The 25331-nt window shown below is 46.5% G+C and overlaps 1 protein-coding gene across 5 annotated transcripts in view; it reads left to right on the top strand.

The window, feature by feature from the left end:
• The window catches only part of XPO5 (exportin 5), a 29536-nt gene that overhangs the window by 1742 nt on the left and 2463 nt on the right, over positions 1 to 25331 (top strand). The window contains exons 4-31 of one of the 5 annotated variants that reach the window (XM_057415295.1): positions 196 to 333; positions 648 to 830; positions 1835 to 1876; positions 2744 to 2770; positions 3068 to 3253; positions 3913 to 3989; positions 4443 to 4542; positions 5936 to 6019; positions 6402 to 6527; positions 6760 to 6850; positions 7572 to 7700; positions 8439 to 8554; positions 9480 to 9635; positions 10051 to 10092; positions 10707 to 10796; positions 12138 to 12337; positions 12944 to 13043; positions 14084 to 14265; positions 19118 to 19218; positions 20261 to 20357; positions 20902 to 21038; positions 21662 to 21759; positions 22277 to 22323; positions 22504 to 22598; positions 23448 to 23510; positions 23989 to 24071; positions 24786 to 24893; positions 25072 to 25209. In XM_057415295.1, the coding sequence (XP_057271278.1) occupies positions 196 to 333; positions 648 to 830; positions 1835 to 1876; positions 2744 to 2770; positions 3068 to 3253; positions 3913 to 3989; positions 4443 to 4542; positions 5936 to 6019; positions 6402 to 6527; positions 6760 to 6850; positions 7572 to 7700; positions 8439 to 8554; positions 9480 to 9635; positions 10051 to 10092; positions 10707 to 10796; positions 12138 to 12337; positions 12944 to 13043; positions 14084 to 14265; positions 19118 to 19218; positions 20261 to 20357; positions 20902 to 21038; positions 21662 to 21759; positions 22277 to 22323; positions 22504 to 22598; positions 23448 to 23510; positions 23989 to 24071; positions 24786 to 24893; positions 25072 to 25209 (3036 nt within the window). The other 4 variants (XM_057415293.1, XM_057415297.1, XM_057415296.1 and 1 more) reach the window with 4 other exon arrangements.

Here is a 25331-nt window from a genome sequence, read left to right as displayed (position 1 = left end):
TGGCTCTCGGAGTTCACTAGCTGTGGGTGTTTGGGAGTGTAGGAGTGTCATCCAAGGTCGCTGGGATGGAGAGCGGCTCAGTCTTGTTTCGTTGTTTTTCTGTGGTTTAGAATATTTGCGACCACTGTGCTTTGCAAGTCAAAGTTACAAATGTCTGACGTTTGCTGTTTTGATAACTCTGTCCCTCTGTCTCAGGGAACTCAGAGTATTCTGGAGGAGGAAAGTCATATTAAGGATGTTCTGTCTCGCATTGTGGTGGAGATGATCAAGCGCGAATGGCCTCAGCACTGGCCTGACATGCTGAAGGAGCTGGATACCCTCTCCAAGCAAGGGGTATGAGACACACCTGTCTGTTCTCTTCTGCTTGGTCATAGCATGGGTTTTGGTCTTCCATCATCCTGATGAAAGCTTAATTCAGTTGTGCTCAGATGAGACAGACTGATGATGGACTCAAAAATCCCTGTTAGATTAAGTTATTCTAGGAGATGATTTTAGCAGAAGAGTGGGGCGTCCTTCTGTCTTACTTTCCCAAGATGTGACTTGTATCTTCATGCATGTTCACTTTCTCCATACATCTTTGGCCTAGCTTCTAGGGATTTTAGTCTTTGAACTGTGCTGATGGTGTGTATTTCATTTTGGGACGTCAGGAAACTCAGACGGAACTGGTGATGTTCATTCTCCTACGTTTGGCAGAGGACGTAGTGACTTTTCAAACTCTGCCTACCCAGCGGCGACGAGATATCCAGCAAACCCTCACTCAGAACATGGAGAAGATCTTCAGCTTCCTGCTAACTACGCTGCAGCAGAATGTCAACAAGTACAGACGCATGGTAAGAGTCTCTTTTCCTTGAGTTCTGTCAGTCCTGGAGGTGCTTAGGAATTGGGATACAACTCGCAAGTTGTTGGGGAAGCAAGTGCAGGGACTGTCTGAAATCTTTTGCTGTCACTGTGAGTAGGGATCTGCTGTGGCCTGGAAGCTGGTGCTGATCTGAGAGACTGAACACATGAGGTTGACAGGGTTAGTGTTGACAGTTTGGATTTGCTAATGAAAATAGCTAGCTAGAGTGGATTGTGTGCCTCATCCATGCTGTTGGAATGCTCTGCTGACGCTAGGGCTGTACGGCTTAGCAAACAAAAGGTGTGGTTGTAGCAGAAACAGGTAGATTTGGGGTAGTTTCTGTAACACACGGTGGTAAAGAGATGCCATCCTGGGCTCGTATTTGCTCTCTTATGCTGCAGTGGTGTCTTTGTGATGATACACCAAAATGCAAGAGTGTTTGATGTCTCTGCATTGCATCTGGGCCTCTCTGGTCTTTTTCTCTGATAGCTCAGGTCAGAAAGCCATTTTTTGTCAGTTGTGGTGAGGAACCCTCTTCCTTTTTGTGTAAAGACACTTCTTTCCTTAATTCTTGCCTAGAGTCAGAGATGTGCAGGTATGTCAAGGTGGATGGCCAAGGCAAGTCTCTGTCCTGGTCTGTTCCTGTGAGAAGGAGGTGAATTTGAGGGCAAAGTGCATTTGAGAAACTGATACAGCTCCTTAGATGTATCTCTTGTTCTTTTTCTTACTGTGAATTAAAATTCAGATACAGTGGACGTGAAACTTGGATTCAATGAAAAACTCTCTCCTGTCTGACTTTCCTGGTGCACTGACAGGCTGAACAAACCCACCTGCTGAGCAGGCAGTTCTCTCTGCAGTTCATGGTGGTGGGTGGGAGACCCTGGTGCATTTTGTAGTCTGGTTGAAATGCATTTCCAGGTAAGGTTTGAATTGCAGTGCTTGAGGCTCTGAAGTGTGGCTGCTTGTGCTAACGGTGGAATCTTTCTGATTGGCAAGGTTGGCGCACCCCAGGAACAAGAAGTCCTCGCCACTCCACAGGTTAGCTGATCTTTGGGATGTTTGCACAGGGTAAATTCCGAGGGTTGGGTGTTCAGTTGCCTGTCTGAACACAGAGAATGGGGGAGCTGATGGACAAGACCATTAATGATGTGCAGTGCTTAGAAGTATGCAGTTCTGGTATGGCGGCTCTGTTGCTAAATGTTTGAGACATGTCCAGATTAACTTAAATCACTGCACTGATTACATTGATGAGCAGAGTTTCCAAACCAGAACCTTGCAGCAAAAAGACATGCTCGTGGTGTCTTTGCATCAAATCAAACCTGAGTGTCTGAGGGACTCATTTGCACTGGTCAGTAAGATGGTGCAAGCAGTGTCTTGCTGCTGTTCAGTGTTTGGAACTGGGAGTCAGGCTGTAAGCTGTTGCCCCAGCTCTCTCTCCAGCTGCCTGTCTGACTGTGGACAAATCATTTGCCCTTTTCAGACATCAATCTCAGTGTGTAAGAGGCACCAGCATCTTTCAGAGTCTGGCTTTTGAATGTAAGGTGCTCTAAAAGGTCAAATGTTTCTTCCCTGGAAGCTTCCAAGAAGCACCAAAATTCCTTTCCTTGTCTGCTGTGTCTCCCTGGTGCCTGCTGACTGGAATGTCATTTGGATAAGAAGGAAATTGTGGCTTAACTTGCAGTTCAAAGTCCTGTTGTGTTACCTGCCAGGAGGCTGTGGAGGTGGTTATGAAGCTTGCAGCGATGTCCTGAGCAGGAAATGGTGTTGCTGCCTCCTTCACTGGGGAGCTGCTCTGTGAAGCTGCTTTTGGCTGCGCTCTCAGGAATAAGCCTGTCCAGCAGTGGCTGGGTGGAAGTGTTTGTGTGCTACAGCTGCTCACTTACTGTCTCTTGTTTTCTTTTTCAGAAGACTGATCTGACTCAGGAGCCAAAGGTGAGTGGAACTAAGCAAGAGTTAGTGCATTCGTCATTCTTAAGACCAAGATTGCTTAGAACTCGGCTTTTCCCAGGCTTTGGAGTCTGTTACCTGCAGTTCTCATTTCCAGGTGGATTTGTTCACTCCTAATACAAAATCCTTGTAAAGAGAGAAGTGAGAGGTGGCAGCAGAAGGGTCTAAGTCTCACTCTCTCAGGATGGTTCCTGGTACTGTTCTTCTAGGGAGTGTACTGCTTTAGACAGGAATTGGTGTTTCTCTCTGGCTCTGACCTCCTTGCCCCCTCTCTGTTCACAGGCCCAGGCAAACTGCCGCGTGGGGATAGCAGCACTCAACACCTTGGCTGGCTACATTGACTGGGTGGCTCTGAGCCACATCACAGCAGACAACTGTAAGCTCTTGGAGATGTTGTGTCTCCTCCTGAATGAGCCTGAGCTCCAAATAGGAGCAGCAGAGTGTCTCCTGATTGCTGTCAGCAGAAAAGTGAGTTCTTCCTCCTCAGCTCTTCTGGTTTTGCTTTGTTTTCCTCCTGTATTCTTATGTAATTCTTCAGATAGAGCAGTGATATTTTTCCCCTTTATTTAAGAAACAAAATTAAAATTTGGCTGCTTGTGCTAATGATACTCGGTGTAAATGGCATGCTAGCACAATACATACAGCAACTGTTGGAGTCCCATCTAGCATGTGCTCACCTCTCCTCCAGTGTTGGAGATCCCCATTGACTTTTTTTCCCCCCTTACTTTCTACAACTGTGAAGTGGGAAATACTGTCATCTGGCAGCTCAAAGAAATGACAGCGGCATCTAAAGAGGTGATTTGAGCCACATGTTCAGAAGCAGCTTAGTGTCAGGGCTATGTGTTTGTCAGCTGCCTTTAACTAGTCTGCCATGAAGAAGAGTTAAAGTCAGTTTTTCAGTTTAAAGTTCCTGTGATGGAATTGCTGGGGGAAATTTCTTGAGATCAGTAATACCTGAGAATTTTTGTCAAGTTTTAACTAAAATTACTTGCGGGCTGCGAGCACCTCCCCAGATAGAAGGGCAGGGGGGATCTCCTAATTTGACCTGCAGCTGGGAATAAATAATTATGTAGGTGGGAATAAATAGTTGTGTTCTAACTGAGGCATTTGGTGTATTTTACACATAGGGCAAGCTGGAGGATCGGAAGCCTCTGATGGTCTTGTTTGGAGATGTTGCCATGCACTACATTCTGTCTGCTGCCCAGTGAGTACCATCCTGCTGCTGTAATGTCACACGAAACTGCATACAAATGGCTTTGTAGATAAGATTTGCCAAAGATAACTGTTGCTTAACTGCAGGAAGCAGGGACTGGGTTAGGAGAGAACAAAACCACCATTTCTCTTGCAAAACCTGAAAAACTGCAAGATTTTTCAAATCCTATAATTGAAGGACAAAGTGGTGTCAATACCACAGCTCCCTCAGCTTTCTTTTTAGCCTGAAACTGATCGGGAGGAGCTCTTTCAGAGAGGCAGTCCTAGAGGTTTTAGGTGCCAATAAAGCACTAATAGCAAATAATGGTAATAGCGAAGCAAATCCCACTGTGATGAAATCAGATTGTTCTAGTCCTCTTTTTATCTGCAAGATGGATAGCAGTGTGCCTCTTGCCTACAGCATGAGTAACTGTGAACCTGTTTTTCCCCCTTCCCTCATTCCCAGGACAGCTGATGGAGAAGGCCTGGTGGAGAAGCACTATGTTTTCTTGAAGAGACTTTGCCAAGTTTTGTGTGCGTTGGGCAGCCAGCTGTGTGCGTTACTAGTAAGTCTCTGCTAACAACAGAAGCAGCCCTGGCAAGGCTAGTTTTTAGGGCAGGGGGTGAGGCAACCCTCAGGTAGGACCAAAGTTCTCTCTGTACATTTTGTAGCCATCGGGTTCTCTCCACACGTCTGGAAAGTGCAGAAACAGCTCTACTTGCAAGTGGGATAACTATCCTTCGAAGCCATAGGAATGTAGAATGGAGGGACCCTGATTCCAAGCTGCTTCTGTCCTTCTGTAACCTCTGTAAACTGCCAAAACTTCATTGAAAGTTGATCAAGTTTTCTGCTGTATACTGCTACAGAAAAACTGCTCCAGGAAACTACTGTTTTATTGGAAGCTTTTTAAATTTCCCTATTAAATAACTCAAAAGGATATATGTTGTTTTTCTACCAAGATTCTCTCAAGCTGAAGGCAGAAATAGGTTTTGTTCCTGCTCTTCACCTTTCTGATGCTTTGGGTCAATTTTGAGATGAAGATACGCATTGATACTTTGTATGCCATGCTGGCTGCTCAGTTCCTGCTCCCTCCATTCAGAGCAGTGCTTTGCCGTAAAGAAGGGAGGCTTGTGAGAGATGCTGCTCATAGGGAGACTGAAGCATCCTGTGCAAGCGATAGACCAAAGTAAATTCTCACAGGGAGGGGAAAAAGAAACCAAAACCCAAAACCTTTGAGAATTTATCCCTAAAAAGAATGGACAGCAAACAAAGGGTGTATTATTACTTGCAGTGACTTTACTGGCTGTTAGGCAGTGAAAGCTGTTAGTGCATAGATGAAGTAATAAGGTGGAGATTTGACTCCTTTCGCTCATACTCAGGAGAGGCAACATTGAGCTGTACAGCTCCAGAACAGGGTTCTTAAGGGCCCTAGGTCATACTATGATCATGAGGAGCTGCAAAACCATGAATTTATGGCTCTGGGCAAAACCTACTTTCCTGACAGACATTCCACAAAGTTACTGGTAAGAGATGTCCATACATTAAATACAGGAAACATTTGGAGGAATGGCAGCAAAATCTGGGTGTATGTATGAAATTCTGCAGTTGTGAATTCCTCCACTTTGCTGCTGCTGGGTCTGCTTGACCCAGTAGGAGTAAAATTGTCACTCATGGCAGCAGCAGTGGACATGAATTTGGTTTTAGCAGAACTCCACTGTTTGAGAAGTCACCCTTTTCCCTTGAAGGGTGGTACTGTCTCTAGCAGCCCCAGGCTGCTCAGCAAAACCTGCTACTTCTCAGGCTATACTGATCTAATCACAGTTGTTCAGGTTTTTGTCTCTGTTCCTTTACAGTCTGTGGCCTTGTAGTGCTTCTGCTTTACCCAGAGACAGAGCACTTGTGAGTCCAGTGTGACATAGAGTTAATATTTTGTCTGAAATTGTTTGTCTTCCTCATAGGGCTCAGATTCTGATGTTGAAACACCACCCAACTTTGGAAAATACCTTGACTCTTTTTTAGCCTTTACAACCCATCCCAGCCAGGTATGTAAAGGCCTGAAAGTCTTGTGTATGTTTATGTAAGAATGTGTGAATTGAACTAACCTGCAGTAAACTGCAGCACTTGAGCTGCCAGATACTGCTTTCCATTTCAGCTGAAGACCTGGAAGGCAGAGTGGTTTCTTCTCCATTACCACCCTGTTAGGGACAGTGCCTGACTTAGATCCTGCATACAAAGTACAGAATTTGCAGTCAGCCCTAGTATTTACTTAAAGACTTGGCATTCTGGAATTTTATGCCTTCAGGGTGCCTTAGCCTCAACTGAATAGTCACTGTAATTTGCTGTTGCCTTCTGATAGGAACACAGTGGTAGCAGTGGAAATTCCAGCACTGACATCCTTCTTTTTTCCCCTCTTTTCTCCCCTAGTTTCTGCGATCTTCCACTCAGATCACATGGGGAGCCCTCTTCCGGCATGAAGTTTTGTCTCGCGATCCCTTGTTGCTGGGTATGATTCCCAAGTACCTCCGAGCATCTATGACCAACCTGGTGAAGGTATGTGGGAACTGCGGCCAGATAGTTGTGAGAAGGTGCCTACATGAATGTGGCCTGTGGGAGAGAAACTACGTTTTTATTGTGTCTGCCAGAGACCTGATCTCCTGGCTGCTGAGCAGACAGCTCTGTCTCAGCATTTTGCTGTCTGCTCCTTGTCTTCAGTCTGGCAAGTAACTGGAGTTAGCTGTGATGGGTAACTTTTCCTTCCTGACCTTGTCTGCTCTGTCTCCAGGTGGGCTTTCCCTCTAAATCAGACAGCCCCAGTTGTGAATATTCCCGCTTTGATTTTGACAGTGATGAGGACTTCAACGCCTTCTTCAACTGTACGTTGCCATCATCCTGTGCAGATGCTGTTGTCTGTACCTTTCTGTTTTAAAGATTTAAGTTACATCTGTAGTCAGCAGAGCCTATTTTTTTTGTGTGGTCATGCACTGGAATATTTTGGAACAAATGAAATTCCTATTCTCTAGTTTACTTTCAGTATCACAGGGCTCAGATTCTGGTGTGGAAACATAGAATCTTTCAGTATCTCTTCATTATCACAGAGAAGCTTTTAGTATCTTCGAAGAAAAAAAAAAAGACTTCTTTGGGGTTTTGAGTTTGCATTAGTTTGTCAGCCTAGAATCTGAGTTGGGTTAAGTCAAATAATCTAGAAAAGTGTGTTTATCTGAAGGAAGCATAAGTTATCTAATGCTGCTTTTGTATCTCAGTATCTCAAGGTGCAGCAAACATGTATAGTTTGAAGGTGTTTCTTTTTTATGAAAAAGAGGCTTAATTGTAGTACCTCTGGCTTTAACATAGATTTTCATAATTCATATTGCATTTTAATTGCACTTCTTTTTATGTTAACCCATCACTATTTTTAGTCCATTTAAATCACTTCAAATATTGCCCGTTCTGTTACACCTAGTTTGCTGGCTGTAAATCTGAGCTCACTGCACAACTATTGCCGCAGCAGCAGCCCGTAACATTCCCAGGTCTGCTCTGGGGAAGCGAGCGTTTGCAACATCAGCTTGCTGCAGGGTGTCTCATTTTCCACTGCAGCTTTCCGAGCCCAGCAAGGAGAGGTGATGAGGATGGCATGTCGTCTGGACCCTCGAACTGGCTTTCAGATGGCTGGTGAATGGCTGAAGTACCAGCTCACAATTCCTGTTGATACTGGACCCATGAACTGTAAGTTACCTGAAAAAACAAGATTGATATGGGGTTTGGTTTTTAATTCAAGCTGAGAAGCCGCTTCTTTGCCCTATCTTTTTAAGGGTGGACCAAGACTTAACACAAGGTTTTTGGTCTTTAAGATCATAGAAAGTTAAAAACAAAATCAAATCAGGCTCATTCCTCCCCACATTTAACCCTTTACAGCCTACCTAGGGAACAGCTAATGTAAAGCCCTTGGCTCCTCCTTTCCTCCCCCCGTATCCCTCTGCAAAACAGATGCAGCTGTCACTCGTGACACAGTTTTGCGATTATTTGAGCCTTGTTATCTCTGTAACATTATTTTTCTGTCCAGGGGAGTTCTGCTTTTTTGACAAGTCCTTCTGTCAGTCACATTGCCTTCCTCCTATGAAGGAAAGCCACTTGGTGCTCTGTAGGGTCACACTGAGGGCAGTCTTGCCTGCGGTGCTGAATCTGGGCATGCGTTCTCCCTCTGTTTCCATTCTTTGATTTGTTGGTGTTGCTCTCTATGTATCTCAGATATCAGACTTGTGTCTCAGGAGCCTTAGCTTGAATGAGGCAAATCACATTGGAGCACCTTATTTGCTCCCTGTGCATCCCTGCCAGGCATCCTCAGGGATTGCTGTGTGTCCAAAATACTTGAGTGTTAAGATGTTGCTGTGAAGGAGCTTATCAGCTGCTGTTGTGCATGTGGGGAGGAGCATGGTGAGAGCTCCAGTGTTCTCTTCCTTTCAGCGAAAACAGGCGAAGGTCTCTGCTCCATCTTCTCTCCGTCCTTTGTGCAGTGGGATGCCATGACCTTCTTCTCGGAGAGTGTCATCAGCCAGATGTTTCGAACCCTGGATAAAGATGTATGTGTATCAGATGCCATTTCCTGCTCTCCTGGCTTGTTCTTGGTTGACCTGAGTGCGTTTTTTTCAGCTATGGTGTCATTGAAAAGTTTGTAGTAACTAGTTACCTCCATGAAAAAAACCATGTTTGTTGAGTGACTCTTATGAAGAGTAGTGACCCTTTTTTAGATGAGTCCAAAGTCATCCTGGCTTAATTTTGGACACTGTGCCATGAGAAGTGACAGGAGAGCACTCAGGTGGCATACCGTGAAATGTGCCTTGCTAGAGGAGGATTGCTTAAGTGGAATTTTCCCATGTTTATTGTTTTTAATTATCCTCTGATTAGATTATTTGAACTTTAAGTGAGAGAAACTCCTGCTCAGGGAGTAGGAGGCTGGAAGTGATTTCTTTCTGCTTTTTTTGTTTCCCAGCAGGCAACAGAGAGAAAGCATTTTTTTTTTCCTCAGTCTTATGTAGGCTGACTTGATTTCTTTTTTTGTTAGATCGGGCTTCTCCTGAACTTCAGTTCATCATTGTAACCACAGTAAATTAATTGCATGGGTTGATGTAGTTGGTAAGCATGGAATTTGTTGGACCAGAGTTAAGAGGAGAATTGGGAGACAAACTGAGGTAGAGGAAATTTGCCTTTCCCAGAGATGCAAGCAGCACTATGGGGACTTGAGTTTGACATCTCAAGACTGCCCTACCAACAGTGGCAATGTTGCTGTCCTTTTTCCCTCAGCAAGTGCACGTAAGCATGCTGTTAAATAGAGGTTTCTCCTTATTTTCTTTCTGCTTTGAGAACAGTTGCGTTCAGTTGAGAGGCATGATGTGATAGCAGCAGCTCTGTGACCTAGCTCTAGGAGTTACAGGATGTGTGCTACAGGCTGAAGTAGTGAATGTTGTCTCCTTTTTGATTTCCTCTTTCCATTTGTTGACCTTTTAGGAAATTCCAGTGAATGATGGCATAGATCTGCTGCAGCTTGTCCTTAATTTTGAGACAAAGGATCCTCTCATTCTGTCCTGTGTGCTTACCAATGTTTCTGCTCTCTTCCCATTTGTCACTTACCGACCAGAGTACCTACCACAAGTACTTTCCAAGGTAGGTACTTGCAGACCCTGCTTAAAATCAGATAGGCTTTTTGTGGTGCAGGGCCCTTGTACTAAACTGCAGGAGTTAATTCTCTTGATGTTACTGTTAGGGAAGTGCTGTCCTTCATGTTAAAGGTGGGAAAAACCGAGATTGAATCTTGTTCAAGAAGAAACAATGTCAAATAACACCGATTTTTGCAGTTCCTAGCCTTAAATCTTAACATTAAGTGCACGCTCTGGCCAGTAAACACCATTTTTTTTATTTCAAGACCTCACTGTGCTGCCAGTTCATCTTTCCACTTAGTCAAGAGGTCTTCACTGACTTTAATGAAATTGCACTAAAGTCTTATGATCTAGTCTTTGAGCTCAAAACACGTGTGCTAGATATTAACAAATGATGTGAATTTTTGGATCTTTTCTCACAGCTGTTTGCATCAGTTACCTTTGAAGTTATAGAAGAAAGTAAGGTATGTCTGAATTATTATCTACTAATGAGCTATAACAGTTGGATCAAACTATATCCTATTTGAGAACATGCTGGGTCTGAAGACTGCTGTAGTAGGCTTCTCAAGTATAGCTCCTGGAAAGGGCTTGAAAGTCTAGACATAACTGATCTCTTCTTAGTTGCCACAGCCTAATAAGCCTGTGCTCACAAACCTAGAAGGCCACAAGTATGGTCTAAGGCCAGTGTACTTAGTCCCCTGGTCTATGCTGGCCTTCCTGAACACAAAATCCCTTCATTAGCTGTGGGTGTTCTTCAGTGGTTGGTATACATGGCTGTGAAGGATGGCTACAAAGCTGCTAGCTACCCTAGGGAATGCTTGGGAGCCTTAAAATAGTAAAAGCCGTGACATCCTTGCTCCCAAAGTAGACCTTGTCTGAACATGGGCTTCCTGAGTTGGCTACAGCTCCAGGGAAAATTTGTTTGTTGGGTGATTGTTCAGGGGGGGGTGGTGTGGAAATGCTTTCTTGGTCTGTACTCAGCAGTGCAGAAAATTTTATAATGCATTTGTCTCTTGAAAATCCCTGCATTTTTCTGAACTTTTCTTTTGTTGCATTGAAGTTTGTTATGTCTGTCCAGGCTCCTAGAACTCGAGCAGTGAAGAATGTGAGAAGGCATGCATGCTCCTCAATCATAAAGATGTGTCGGGATTATCCTCAGCTTGTCCTGGTATGTAAATGCAACTGTATCATGAAGAGTCTTGCCTCAATTTCAGCTGGATTTTGTGGGATCTTCAGCTTCTTTGGCTACAGCCTCTGTTTTTCTTCCAAGAAACATTCCTGCTGTGCAAATGGCAAAATGCTTTATTCCCTGCACCTCCTTTCTTCCCCACCCCACCCCTGAAAAATCTTCTGCCTGAAGAGCTGATTTATAAGGTGACGAGTTAAATGCAAAAGGGATTATGAGGAGGCTACGTGCAGCACTAGATTTGTTTTATGGGAATGTTTGCTGAACTTCCCTTTTGTCACTCGTGGTGGTCTCGGTTCATTCCTTAGCTGAAGATGCAAGCAGTAACTAATCTTCAGGCTTCTGTCACTTAACAGAACATAGGAGCAAGAGGAGAGTATTTGTTTTCCAGATTAGCCTGAGGAGACTAGAAAAACAAATATTCTTAAAATCCATGAGCCAGTGTTTCATTTGGTCTTGTTGAACTAAACAGCCTGCCCCAGCATGCAGCTGTGAACTCCTTTCTTTAGCAGTGTTTGTATGGAATGGCTGTAGGACTGTGGGAGCAGCATGGGACGTTGTTAGCTTAAGCAAAGACATTTTTTGAGGATGGTAGTTAATGTAATTTAGGCGTTCCAGTCTCCATTCTGCAGTAGCTGCTGCAAACTAGTGGGTTTGTCTTTGTCCCACTCCACTGGTCATTGAACTACAGTTGGCTGTAGACATCTACAGTTGGTCAGCTAGACATCTTCGCTGGAAGAGCCAAGGGCCCAGAGCTGCCACAAAATATGTTCAGATGACTTTGCTGAAGGCCATGATTGCTGATATTTATAGAAGGTTACAGGAAGACATGGCCGTGTCTAGAGTGTGTAAGGAAGAAACACAACCGTTCCTATAGAGATAGTGATAACCACATGAATTGTTACTAACCTAGTTTTGAGCAAGGAGATGGAAAAATCCTGAGCCTTGCACTTGAGAGCCAAAGGAACGAGGTGCTTTCTGTGAGCAAACAAAAGCACCAGACTTTTTCTGAAGTGTGATGCTGCTGTAGGGAATATGACTGTCTAGAAGAGGGACATTTCCTCTGCTTCTTTTGGTCATTCTGGAGGCTAAAGTAAACTGGATGCAGGATAATGATAGGGTGATAGGGAAGAAAAGAGGCTCTTTTAGACTGAACATTCAGATAAACTTGGTCTTAGAAGGAGATAGTTATGTAGAGGAAGGGTAAGGTAGACATGCTCCTCCAGCTGTACTGTATAGTACAGTACACCCTACCTGCTTCCCCTAGTGGCCCCCATTCAAACCATGTGCATAACGCTTTTCCACTTGGATGTGTTTTTTTAGCCAAACTTCGAGGTGTTGTACAACCACGTGAAGCAGCTGCTCTCCAATGAGCTCCTTCTGACACAGATGGAGAAGTGTGCTCTTATGGAGGCCCTCGTCCTCATCAGTAACCAGTTCAAGGACTATGAGCGGCAGAAAGCTTTCCTGGAGGAGCTCATGGCTCCTGTTGCTGGCTTGTGGCTCTCCCCAGAGATGCAGAGGTATGGGTCGGTTTTCTGAGCTTTGAGCTGGAGGCATTGCAGAGGTAATGCACAAACCTAATGAGCATGCTGGGGTGCCTCGTGACGCCCTGTGCTCTGGGCAGTCTTGGTAACAGCTCTCTTGTAGTTTGGGAACTGCCAACTCAGTCTAAATGCTGTTTGTTGGAAATTGCCAGGTAAGACTCATTTAAGGTGATAGAGGAGCACTTTTTCCCAGCATGCTCAAAGCATTTGCAGAAAATGAGAAACTTGTGAAAACGAGCAAAGATGTCCTTGCTCATGTCCAGGAGAAGCTAGGAAGCTGAGCTCTCAATACTAAAGCTGAGGTGTGCTGCAGCTGTGGGCAGCTCAGCATGCACAAGAGGTTTGCAAGCAGGACTATCTTCATAAGAGGTTCACTGGTTTTAGGTCCCCATGGCCCAAGGGAACTGCAAATGTCTGGAGAGTGCACGTGTCTCTGGTGCTTTTTATCGTGTTCCCACATAGTGTGAAGCTCTAGCTAGGCTCTGGCCTACTCTGTTTGAGATGTTTGTTGCCAGTGCAAAGCTCTGCTCAAATTTCCTGCCGCAAACAATGATCCTCGTTACTGTCTTCTGCTGCTGCCAGAGTCCTCTCGGATCCTGAAGCCTTTATCTCCTACGTGGGTGCTGACAACAAAATTGCCGATCCAGTCTTGGAAGATCCCAGTGGCCTGAACCGCTCTAGAGTGAGTATCGTTATCAGCAGAGGTGTAATCCTTAGCGAGACAGGACTTGCCTCCTTCCATCCCCCATTCGTTGTGGATACACATAAGATCTTTTCTGATCATCTGCTTCTTTTGGGTGCAGATTAGTAGGTTTTTCAGATTGCAGAATAACTGGCTTTTGCTTCCTTAAGCTACAGCAATGAGAATGCAGGCCATGCAAAACCAGATTATTCCACAGAGTGAAGCACACTGTCCCTCACTCTCTGTGTGGCAGAGTTTGGTTTTGGAACACGGTTTTTGGAAATCTGGTGCAGTGGATTTCTCTTCAGAGTTTCGAGCCAGGCAGTGTGGAAAGTGTCATTCTGAGACTGCAGCATGGGATATATTTAAAATACATCTGCGGTGATTTGTGTTGTTTGAATTGTTAGTGAAATGTGTGCACTTCTTGGACAAGTGGCAGTGGAGTTGCTGTCTTTAGGTCTGCAGAAGACAATGAAATGCAGTCCACAGAGCTGGGCTTGTGATCTGGCACTAATGCAGTTTGACCACTGTGTCATTACAGATCTCTACATTCATCCCAGCACATTGAAGGAGCTGATGGTGTAGACCCTTCCTTTTAGGGGTTAACCTATCTGGTTGCTCGCATACTTATGTGACCATATGCATTAATGCTTTATCTAATAGCGAGTTCCTAGGCCATCCTACTATGGCCATTGGTCAGTCTGTCAGCAGGTAGAGGAAGTACAGGGATATGAGGAGCTCTGGCTGGCAGGAAAGCTGCCTGTGTTGAGGATGCCTTCAGGAGTATAGTTGCATTACTTTTTAGAGGTGAGTGCTTCTCTTAGCTCTGTGCCATTAGGCAGCTTTCCATGGGGATAAGCAAAGCCCAGTGTTGCTCATGTTTTCTTAGCAGCAAACCCAGTGGAGTTTGTTCTTGTCACCAGATTAGGCTCACTGTAGAGCATCCCTTTGAGATGGGTTGATGATGGGTTCCTCTGAAAACCTGTTTATTCGTGTTGTTCTGTGGCTTAAAATCGCTTCCTCCACATCTCTTCCTGCAGATAAGCTTTTGCGTGTACACCATTCTAGGAGTTGTGAAACGAGCTCGTTGGCCTGCTGCTCCTGAAGAGGCAAAAGCTGGAGGATTCTTGGTGGGATACATGCCCAGTGGAAGTCCAATCTACCGTAATCCCTGCACTGAACAGGTCCTGAAGCTGCTTGACAATTTACTTGCTCTTATAAGGTGGGTCGAGTTGACTTGAAATAATTTTTGTTGACTTAAGAATCTCTGAAAGCTGAACTGTGATAATACATGGAATGCTCAGAGCATGTTTACCCAGTGAAGCCAGCAGGAACACAGGCTGGTGCAGGTGCCCAAGTACCGTTCCTGACTGTTCACAGTGGGGAATGGCACTGGGGAAACTGGAGCCTTCTGAATGTTCATTGGCCTGGCCTGCAAGAGTCCATCAAAGCCAGTGGGAGCTTGGGCTGGGGTTGCCTCCCCCACCTCCACTGCTATAAATCTGCCACCCAGTTAATTGTTTCTCAACTAACATCTCTGCTCTGCCCTCAGCCCCTGCAAGGCCACCTCTCCAGTCACCACCAGGGCAGTCCCAGCTCTCATCGCATCCTGTTTGCGTTGTTCTCTCTTCAGTGTTAAATTAAGCTGGTTTTGCTGAACACGGACACCAGCCTCCTGAAGCACTGTCTGCTATTGAAATCCGTGGATGCATACTCTCAGGCTGTTGCTATCTTGCAGTGCCTCTCTGCATGTCGCTGATGTGTACATCTGGGGTAGCCAGAGAAGGGGGCAGGAGAAGGCAGAAAAAGGGAATACTGAATAACAAAGTTCCCAGAATTATAAAGGAGGAGCCTGTCTCAGGGTAACTGCTGACACTGGGATTTTGCCAGTCTTATGGGGCAGGTCTGTGAGGTAATGCTACATGTTAAGTACTTGAAAACTTGAGGCTCTGTCCTTGGCAGAAGCCTGTTGGGAAAGAGCATTTTCAGATCCACTTAGATTTTCAGCTCCAGTTCTGTGAGGAAAGGGGCCCTATTACTCGAGCTCTGTGTAGTCAGGTATGTTTGGTAGTCACTGAGCTCAGGACTGTCCTGCTTCCAGTAAGAATGCTGGATATGCTGGACAGGTAGGACAAGCACATGCTGCCTTGGCCCACCCTAGCAAAGCTCTGTGTAGCACAGCAGGTGGTACTTTGGCCAGTGAGCAGGATTGAACTATCTTCTTAGAGCTGTGGAGTTGTGCTTTTATCCTGGATTTTTTATCCCAGAAATGGTTTTATCCTGGAAGGGTGAAGGTCCTATCAAGTGGAATTGCCTGAGTAGAAGTAGCCTCATGCCAGTTCTTCCAGAGCCTGAAACATGTTCCATATTGTGAGAGACCAACAAAACCAGTGCCCAGGGTCTGAAGAGGCTGCAACAGACAGACTTTTTGCTTGTGTGATTGCTCTTCTTGCTGGAACTTACATATTATTAAGAACACTTGGATTTGTGTCACAACAAACTTAGGAAACCTCTGTCAAACTCTATCCCTACCTGGAAAGAAGCAGAAAATCTGTGCCCTCTTGTTTACCACCTCCAGGAAAACACATGAGCTAGTTCTGTTGCCAGTGCTTTCCCATCTACCTAAAGGAAGAGGTTCCCTGGCTGTTTTTTGACACAATGGATCTGTGTTGTTCAAGCATCCTCCCTGGAGACCAAAATCTTTTCTAAGCACTTTGTAGTAATGTACATGGAGCAGCCTGTACTTCACTCAAAGGTATCCAGGCTTTTCTTAAGGCCGAATGTTCCAACAAGAACCAATGAATGATGTATTAAGAGCAGTAGATCTTCCACCTCATACCTTTTTTGGCTGCTGCTGGATGTGGAGGTGTCTGTTTGTGACAGCTGCAAGCTCAGTTCATTGCAAATGTTGATGATGCTTATGCCTTTCTAGAGAAGTTAGAGATTGTGCTGGGGAGCTTCTGGTATATTTTTGCTGCCTTTTGAGTGCCTCTTCCATGTGCTGCTTCCTCGGGCTGTCTTTAATACAAATTATGCAAGAGGACATGGAGTCTACAGCAGTCTGTCAGCAGGTAGAGGAAGTACAGGGATATGAGGAGCTGTGGCTGGGAGGAAAGCTGCCTGTGTTGAGGATGCCTTCAGGAGCATAGTTGCATTACTTTTTAGAGGTGGGTGCTTCTCTTAGTTCTGTGCCATTAGGCAGCTTTCCATGGGGATAAGCAAGGCCCAGTGTTGCTCATGTGCTTATGCAGGAAGCAGATGTGGAAGTCCTCACGGATTGTGTTGGTTACTGTGTGAGCAGATCTGCAGATGGCAGTAACATGGATCCTACTGAGAGCTAAACTGAGTGCCAAGCTGGGCACCAGTATGCAAAAAAAAAAAGGCATTTTGGAGGGCAAGCTGTTGTGTCTGCTGCACTCTGGATACTGGGTGGCATTCTGATGTGTTTGCAGACAGAAGCAGTGAATGTTCTTAAGCCATTGGCTGTTTTCAAGGGTAAATAGCTGGAAGATAGGTCATGGATGAGACCAAAGAGCCAAGAGGAAGGAGAGGGAGTCTAGGTAACAAGAAAAAGTAAGGTAGCTTTAAGTGCTATCTCTTTGTACCCACCCGTATTTGTCTTTGTCTTTGGTGGCTGTATTTACCAATGTATTTTGAGGCTGCTTTGTTAATCACTGCTTGCAGCTTTTGAGGTGATGATTCTCCTATCCTCTTTTCACCTAGGTGCTTTCTACCTCTTCTGGCTTAAATTGTCCTCTCATGAAGTTAAACCCAAATCATGATCTCTAGCCAGACAGATGCACATGTAGTCATGTGTCTGGAGTCAGTAGCTGCATGAACCGATTGGCTCGGCACCTTTATTGTGTTGACATTTGCTCGTGTGTTGTTACAAATGGACTGGTTAGGCTCAGCAAATGCTTTGCATGGACAAAGGCTTTTCTGGAGCTCATCTTGATGAGATGCTGACATTACCAAGGCATTAATGCTTGTGAAAGAATTGTTGGATAGACATGGATGCTGTAGGCATTTTCATTGTAGACGTCTCCAGCTTTGGATAAAGATTTTTCAAGCATGAACTGTCCTAAAGGACTCATCTTCTGGCCTTTAATCCCACCTCCCTAGGCATCAGATGTTTTTTCCAGCAGAGCTGTGACTATCGCTGAAAATCCCCCAAGTCCTTTGCCCACAAGGCCATATCCTTTGCTTGTCTTTTCTAAAGCATAAATGTCTCTTAAATTTTTTCTATGTTCTCCTGTGTGGGGGGTGCCCGGGAGTGCTGCTCGCTGCCGAGAGTCTCAGCTGGAACATGCCTAGGGGCTACATCTTCGTCGTATGTGAGGGCTGTTGGATGCTTTTTCATGGGGAGCAGCTGATTAGCCATTTTCTCTCCATTACCACTGGGCTCAAGTTTGAATTAAGGGAGACCAGCCTTGAATTGAGTGAATATCTGCCCTCCCACCTGTCCAACCTGAGAAAATGTTTCAAGGACTCTGAAACAACTAAGGATCATGACCACAGCTTCAGGATACGATTGGACCGTCCTGCTGAGATTAGAGTAGTGAGATTTCAACGTTCATTTCAGTTCTTGGGTTTGCCCAACTGCCCTTCTACCCACCATGAGGCAAAGCCAACACTGGCATGGGGCAGGCAGGAGACATGTGAGAGGAGGTGATTTTAGTAGTCAGGTTTCAGGATAGCCTCAAGCAGAAATGCACCTTTTTTTGAGTCAGTGAAACAACATCATCCAAACTTTTGTGGCGGCTGGGCTGCTCCCTGGCTCTTGGGAAAATAAAACCAGCTTGTGCCCCCTTTGAGGCCTGTTGCACGGTGTTAGATCCAGCCCAGAATGAGAGTATGAGTCGTTAAGAAGTCATTTGTGTAGCTCTTTCTTGTGAACCTTACATACTTTCCTTCCTCACGTGCAGTGAGCAGGGAAGTATTTAAAACTTGCAGAGAGAACTGGGATAGTTGACGTTTCGGAGGTAACCGAGGCAGACGTCACTGCATCGGGGGTGCCAGGCTTGTGAACATAGACCTGCCAAAACAAAATTAAATAAAAACAATAATTACAAATCGTTAAGACAGGAGTGAAAGCTGAGACTCTGGAGAACATACCGAGGTCTGTCCACGCTCCCTTACCCCAGCCATTCCCATGTACCCCCCTGCTTTGGGAAACGCTGCTCTAGGGGGAGATACTGAGTTGCCCTTGATCACCTCTAGCAGCAGGTACAATGGCATTGCAGTTTTGGAGGAGGCTGCAGGATTTGTGCTGTGTGCAGCTGGCGACACCCAGAGTGGAGGTCTGAGGTCTCAAAGGAGAGAGGTAGGTGAGAGAGACACCCCCCAACGAGTCCAGCGCTGAGTGTCAGTACCCTGGCTTAGAGGGGACCCATTTTGGCCTGGATGGCAAGAGCCAGCCACCCGTGGCTGAATTGGTGTCCCTCGCGGAGAGCTGACCATGGCCACCTCCTGATGATGCGGAATTGTTCCCAGCTGGATGTGTTGTCCAGGGGGCACCTGTGTCTGCCATGAGTAACATCTGATCGGACTGATGTTCTCCCTAGAGTCCCTCCAATGCCACCTGCCATTCTGGGGACTGTGACCCATCCCTGGGGGGCAGTGTGTGTGTTTTGGAGCTGAAACAGCCCCTCCCTCTGCAGGGGCCTCAGGTGCAGAAGGTCTTTTGAGATTGCAGAATCTGCGTCTTGTCAGTTTTTGAAATACGTTCTCTGATCCCTTTGGCCGAGCTACTAAGCTGTTGCCAGCATCAACTGGAGACTTGCTGGGAGTTTTTCCTGCTAGTGCTTGCAAGGGGTGGGGTGAACTGAAATAAGTGGAAGGGGGCAGCCAGGAGATTCAGGACATGAGGTGGAATCACTCCATGTCTCTATCGGGTCAGCTTCCCCAATATTTTTGCAGGTGGGGAAGGGGGATCCCATGCACACGTGCTTGGTCTCACCTTCCTCATCATCTGCCTCAGAAGAGCTGTTCACAAGCTGAAGGAGAGGATCCCACTGTCAAGGGCAAAAGGGGTGGACTCACATGTGTATAAACCAAGTGCTCTTCTGTTTCAGGACTCACAACAATCTCTACATGCCAGAGATGGTGGCTAGGCTGGGGGAGACGTTTGCAAAGGCCTTGGACATGCTGGAGGTGGAGAAGAATGCCATCCTAGGTAAGGGGCTTCTCTTTGGGAGGAATGTCTGGTCGGATTCTCAGAGGTATCTGAGGTAGTGGTCCATCAGTAGAAGTGAAGAGGGGCTGGAGAGCCAGCTTCTTCATAGTATTCACCACTCTGCTGTGATTTGAACCTGCTGAAATGAAGAAGTTATTGGTCTCAGACAGATTGGTTTCTTCTGCATGAAATGAAGGTGCATGACGCGGTGGTCACTGCAACATGATATTTCTGGCTGGAGAGACTGGGAATGCTGTAATTATCTGCCTTTGAGCAGAATTAGTGCTCAGCAGGATCCCTGAGTGCTGGTATAAAGACCTGTCATGGAGGGCAAGAGCCAAGTACTGCAGCAGAGCCCTTGCATTTGTTTCCAGGTTGTGTATTAGGTAGAGGATCTTGGACCATCTTAAAACAGAACAGAGCTTATGAACACAGAAGCCTTCCCAGCCAAGTAGAAGTGGATGGCCTTGTGGATAAAATCTGGACCATGACTTTAGAAATTGGGGTTTAATTTCCCATTCAGACAGTGAAATATTTCAGGGAGTATGCTTTGTCTTTCTTGTCTCCATTTCCTGTCTGTAAAATGAGGAGATGTTTCCTTTACCTGTTTTCTTTGACTTAGAAACTCTGTCTGTGAACCACTGCATTTAAAGCAGCAGGGCCTTAATTTCTGCCTTGAACATTTTAATACAGTTCAGCATGTGCTGACAGAGATGAATGATTGTGCAGCTCCTCTAATAGCCTGTCAGCTTTGCTTCTGAGTGGGTTCTGATAAGCTCCAGTAATTTCATTTTGGAGAAATGAGAGGACTGTGACAATCTTATTGGGAGCACCTCTGCTCTGGGTAGAACCAATCTGAACTTGTCTGACCTCTGAGGGAGGTTCTGTCCCAGGGTTGCTGCACCTCTTCCCATTTGGATGCAGGTTGATCTTGCCAGGTGCTTCCCTCACTGCTGTCAAGGTGGCTGGGGCCTGCGCACCATATTCTGAAGGTGCACCATGTTCTCCCATTAATGTAGCTAAAGCTTGTTCTCTCCCACAGGTCTCCCTCAGCCTCTGCTGGAGCTTTATGACTCTCCTGTTTACAAAACAGTCTTAGAAAGGATGCAGGGCTTCTTTTGTACCCTCTATGACAATTGGTAAGAGCACCAACGTATCCCACATGCAGTCCAGCATTGCACAGCCCGAGCAGTAGGCTGTTGCTGGGTGCTGACTTCTTCTAGAGCTACACTTCTCACGTGAGCTGTGTCCTGTAACATCCAAGTAGGAGCTGCAGTAGTAAACTGTACTTGGTGGTTGTAACTTACCACATACTCATGGAACACAGTGGCTGAAAAATGTACTTCAAAATGTGGATCTGTTTTTAGCTTTTCTGCAGTTAGGTAGTGGGATTGCATCACTTACCTGATATCCTGACATAGTTTGTTGCTTTGCTGCTTTTTTAAATCACGTGTTAGGATACATAAGCACTTGAAAGTGCATTTTTAGTGCTTAAATGTTTAATTCATTATCCCTCTGCATGTATCCCAGAAAAAAAACACGCTGCTAAAACTTCTCTATAGTATTTAAGAGCATGACAACTATCTGGTCTCAAGATGATAGCACTTGTAGCCCTTACAGCCCAGAGGCATGGTACCTGTTACCTGGCAGGCTTACAACTAACTTGTTTTTTTTTCTTGGAAGTTTCCACATCCTGGGAAATGCAGGCCCCTCCATGCAGCAGGATTTCTACACTGTTGAGGGTCTTGCCAGCCAGCTCCTCAGCTCCGCTTTCATCAACCTCAACAACATTCCTGATTACAGACTCCGACCCATGCTCCGTATCCTTCCATCACTGTCTTGAGGCCAGGTAGGGAGGCTTTCAACACATAAATTGAAAACCTGCATGGTTTTCAGTATGTTTAGCCAAAGAAGGGTGATTGAGGGGGTAAACAAGCAGGGATATACACCTGGTGTGGATGAGGTGTTGAGCCTAGGAGGGCACAAGCAGAAACAGCAGTGCATGGGGTCAGAGAGAACAAATGCAAAGGATTTGTGTTGTCCTGGAGGCACCATGAGAGGTGGGTAGTGCCTTCTGGCCGTAAGGGGGCTTGGACACTGTAGCAGCTTGGCAGTAGGGTGTCTGACTAGATTTTGTGTTTGTGTGGGAGACCATCTGGTATTCCCAGCCCACCTTCCAGGGCTGCACATCCAGTCTCACATCTAGGATATGGGCGCTAAGCACCCTTGGCTTTCTCAGCTGCCCTGTTGGGGAAGGGGCTAAATTACCTCATGCTCTCACTGTACGCGGATGACACTTGTTAATTCAGGGCTGTAAGAAGATGGGCTTTGAGGTGTCTGTCACTTGGCCTCCCAGGGGAATGGGCTGGTTTGGGCCATGTGCTGCAGTTTCCCTGGCAGCTGGTCATGTGTGCTGGATCTCTTCCTTAACTGGCCTGTGCAGGTGTGTTTGTGAAGCCCTTGGTACTCTTCTGCCCTTCAGAATACTATGAAACCCTTGTCTGCCCCATGCTGGGACCACTCTTTACCTATCTGCACATGGTAAGAAAATACCTTGTTCTATGCCTGTTCCTTGGCAGCCCAGACTCCTGGTTGTAGCAGGAACATATAAGAACATCTGTTTCTCCAAAGCCAGCAGAGACAAGGGCAGAGCCTCAACACTTAATGATTTGGATGCTATCTGGGTGGGTGGGAATGCTTTTGAGGTGTGTTGAACCCTGGCTGTTTCAGAGCACCCCTTGCTGTGAATCCAAACCTGTGGATATCAGCTCCTCAGCCTTCAGCCCTGAGGATCTTTGTGGGGGTTTTGTTGCTTGTGTCCCCTCATTTTCCTGACAATTCACTCCCACTCCTACAGCCAGCACAGCCACAGCATCTTTAGCGCCATTGGTAGTGGTTCCTGTCCCATTCAAAATAGGTCTTTGCATCAGAGATGTGTTTAAAGCTCTGTCAGCTTTAATGATGGCGCTTCTATCAGCAGCTGTCACTTGGGGCCTCTGCATTGTGTCCCATGTGGCTCTTTAGGAAAGTATTGAATCTTTTCTTTTGTCTTGGACAGAGGTTGTCTCAGAAATGGCAGGTGATCAACCAGCGAAGCATGCTCTGGTAAGTTTCTACCCTTTGGTGTGCAAGGGAAATGGGGAGTGGGATGGAGCTTTGGTCTTTTACATGCCCCTTTCCAGCAGGGGCTGGAAAACACTGTTGAACCTGGTGGTGACTTGTGCTTAGGCAGAGGAGATACTTTAAGACAATGTCTCCCCTCACATTAAAACCTGTTCTCCTCAGTGAGGATGATGCTGCAGATGACAACCCTGAGTCTCAGGAGATGCTTGAGGAACAGCTGGTGAGGCTGCTGACCCGAGAAGTCATGGATCTCATCAGTAAGTGAAATTAAGCTGAGTCCCCTGGGATATTTGGGAAGTTTGCCCTGGAGAGAACAAAAGGAATTTCCAATGTGCAGTAAAAATTAACTATAATAGTCAGTACTATTTAACATAATCCTTAGAAGCCAGGTGTGACAGTTAACCCTGCCAAAGTCTTAGCTAAAACCTAATAAGAAATCCGTTAAAAACCTTGAGAAGAGTGTTTCTTCCGTTTTCTCAGCATTTATGGCTCCATTGTTCTGGCATTGCCCCTGTAGGAGTCCAGTCCTCCTTTGGAATCTGGGTTCTGCCCTTCTGTGCCCTGGAGCCCAATATGGGACATCAGTTTGTTGACTACCTGAGTGTAGAGCAGTTTTATTGCTGGCCATTGCCAGACAGAAGGGGAAATTCCCCCTGCTGAGGCAGTCTCCCTTCTCTGCATTCCATTTCTCCAACATCATGTTTTTAACAGTGTGGCTTTGAGCAGAGAGGCTAGGAATCTCTGCATAGAGATCACAGCTCCTCAGCCTTCTCTCTCCTTTCTTGATTGGCCTTGTTGCCTTCAGATGGTGATGTTCTCAGGTTTAGGCTTCGAATGGTTTTGCATGTTTCTGGTTCTCAGCTGTTTGGAGCAGCCCCCGTGCAGCAGGTTCCACTGTGGGAGGATGCTGCGGGTGGGGTGTTCCAGCCTTACAGGCAGTGCAGTATTTGGCTTTTAAACTGGCCTTTCAGATTCTTCAGGTGCTGTGTAAGAGCTGGGGGAGCTTGCAGCAGCTGTGAGCCCATCACACTCTTAGGATAATCTTTGCATGTTCTGAAGTAGCATCTTCTGTTTCCTGCTCCTCTGACCTGCAACTGTTTTTGCAGCTGTTTGCTGTGTTTCTAAGAAAGGTGTTGAGCATAACACTGCAGTTGCTGTAGATGGAGATGGTGAGTAAATGCCTACTTTGTCTTTCCCACCCTTGGTGCATACAAGCCTTTTCCCATTTCCTCAAGCATTTCTTGAGGGCATGGCTGGCCTTTTGCTGGAAGTTCTGGGTGAGGGGTATAGGTTTGGTAACCTTCAGCTCTGTCCTGCCCAGTGTGTCCGGGGCCACATTAAAACCTGGTCTAACCTAGGAACAAATGTGCTGTGGAGTTCACAGGTAGCATGTTGGGGCAGCTAATTCTTAAGGTACCAAGAAAAGGGGGATATGAACAGCCTTCCCAAGGCTGGAGGTAGCTAGTTGGGTGCCCTTCCTGACCCACAAAGGGTGGGTGCTTTCTGCTTGGAGAAGGATGTTATGAGGAGCTGTGCCAGCATACTGGTCCTGCGTGCTGCCTGCCAGCTTAGTTCTCATGGTGCTCCCATGTCTTCCTCAGTCCTGGGAGGCCACGCTCACAGTGTTGCCTTTGCTCTGCTCTGCAGATGATGAGGCCATGGCCACGGAGGTGACTCCCCCTGCCAGCGCAGAGCTCACCGAGCTCGGGAAGTGTCTGATGACACAAGAGGTAAGAGAGCAGGCTCTGATTTCCACCACCCTTTCTCTGTGCTCTGTGTCGTGCTTGCCTGTGGTTCAGCCAGACGCTGCTACAGATTGCTGGGCTGCTGGAGCATTCCCCAGTGTGAGAATCTTCTCTTGGGAACATAGGTGGGTTTTGCAAGGGCCTTGTTAATGGTTGCAGAAGCCACAAAACAAATGGTGGTTGGGATCCAGTGTAATACACAGCTACAATGTTTTGCCCTTCTGTGGGGAAGGCCTTGGGCATTCAGCCCCCAGGGCTCTGGTTCCCTCCTGTGCTCCAGCCTTCACAAGGAAGAACTTTATCCAGTGGCTCTTTTTTCCTGTAAAAACCTGCCAGAGCTGGCCCAGGAGCCACAGTGTTAACACAATCCACTGTGCCGGTACCTTCATCCCAGTACCTCTGTCCTCCTCTGCTCTGGATGCCTTGGAAGGTTTTGTAGTGACTTGAGAGCAGCAGCCGATGAGTGCTCCAGGGCCTTTCCAGGGCTTGACCGTGGGACCGTGGTTCCTTATGGCTGTGGTGCTCAATGGGTGCCTTTGAGCACCTTCAGCTGGAGCAGCAGCATGCAGGATTCTCAGAAGGTAGCCCTGAGGAGCTCCTGCAGAGCCCCTGGATTGCTTCTTGGCTCCCTTCAGATTTGAACCCTGAAAGTGGCAAATAGTTCCTCTGACTGGTTTCCCTCTCTTGACTCCTTTTCAGGAAGTTTGCACAGCACTGCTGATCACTGCCTACACATCCCTGTCCTGGAAAGACACCTTGTCCTGCCAAAGAACCACAACACAGCTTTGCTGGCCGCTGCTCAAACAGGTACCTCTGGGAGGAAGAAGGGCTTAGTTCTGGCAGGGTTGGGAGAGGAAGCACTTGAACGTGGTGCCAAGTGTGACTGCTTCACCCCTGGGCACCTCTCTTGGGCAGACTGAGCTGCTGAGGAAGGGCAATCATGTATCAGTATCCTGCCCCCGTGCTGACAGTGCCTTTTCCCCAGGTGCTTCAAGGAAACCTTCTGCCCGATGCCGTGTCCTGGTTCTTCGCAAGTGTGCTGAAAGGCTTACAGACACACGGGCAGCACAATGGCTGCATGGCAGCTCTTGTCCACCTGGCTTTCCAAATCTACGAGGCCTTGGTGAGAAATGCTGCTCTTTATCCAGATGCCAGGTTGGCTGGAGAGTGGTGGAAAATTAATCCCATGCCTGCTTGTGGGGGGCAGAGGAGTTATTGTTCCCCCAAGGAGGGCAGGGCTGTTTC

Source organism: Pezoporus wallicus, unplaced genomic scaffold (assembly GCF_028554395.1).
Source record: "Pezoporus wallicus isolate ANWC-B61680 ecotype Strahan unplaced genomic scaffold, APGP_CSIRO_Pwel_v1 contig_5352, whole genome shotgun sequence".
NCBI classification, from domain to species: domain Eukaryota; kingdom Metazoa; phylum Chordata; class Aves; order Psittaciformes; family Psittacidae; genus Pezoporus; species Pezoporus wallicus.
The sequence above is the reverse complement of the archived record's forward strand: the minus strand, read 5'-3'. Positions and strand labels throughout refer to the sequence as shown.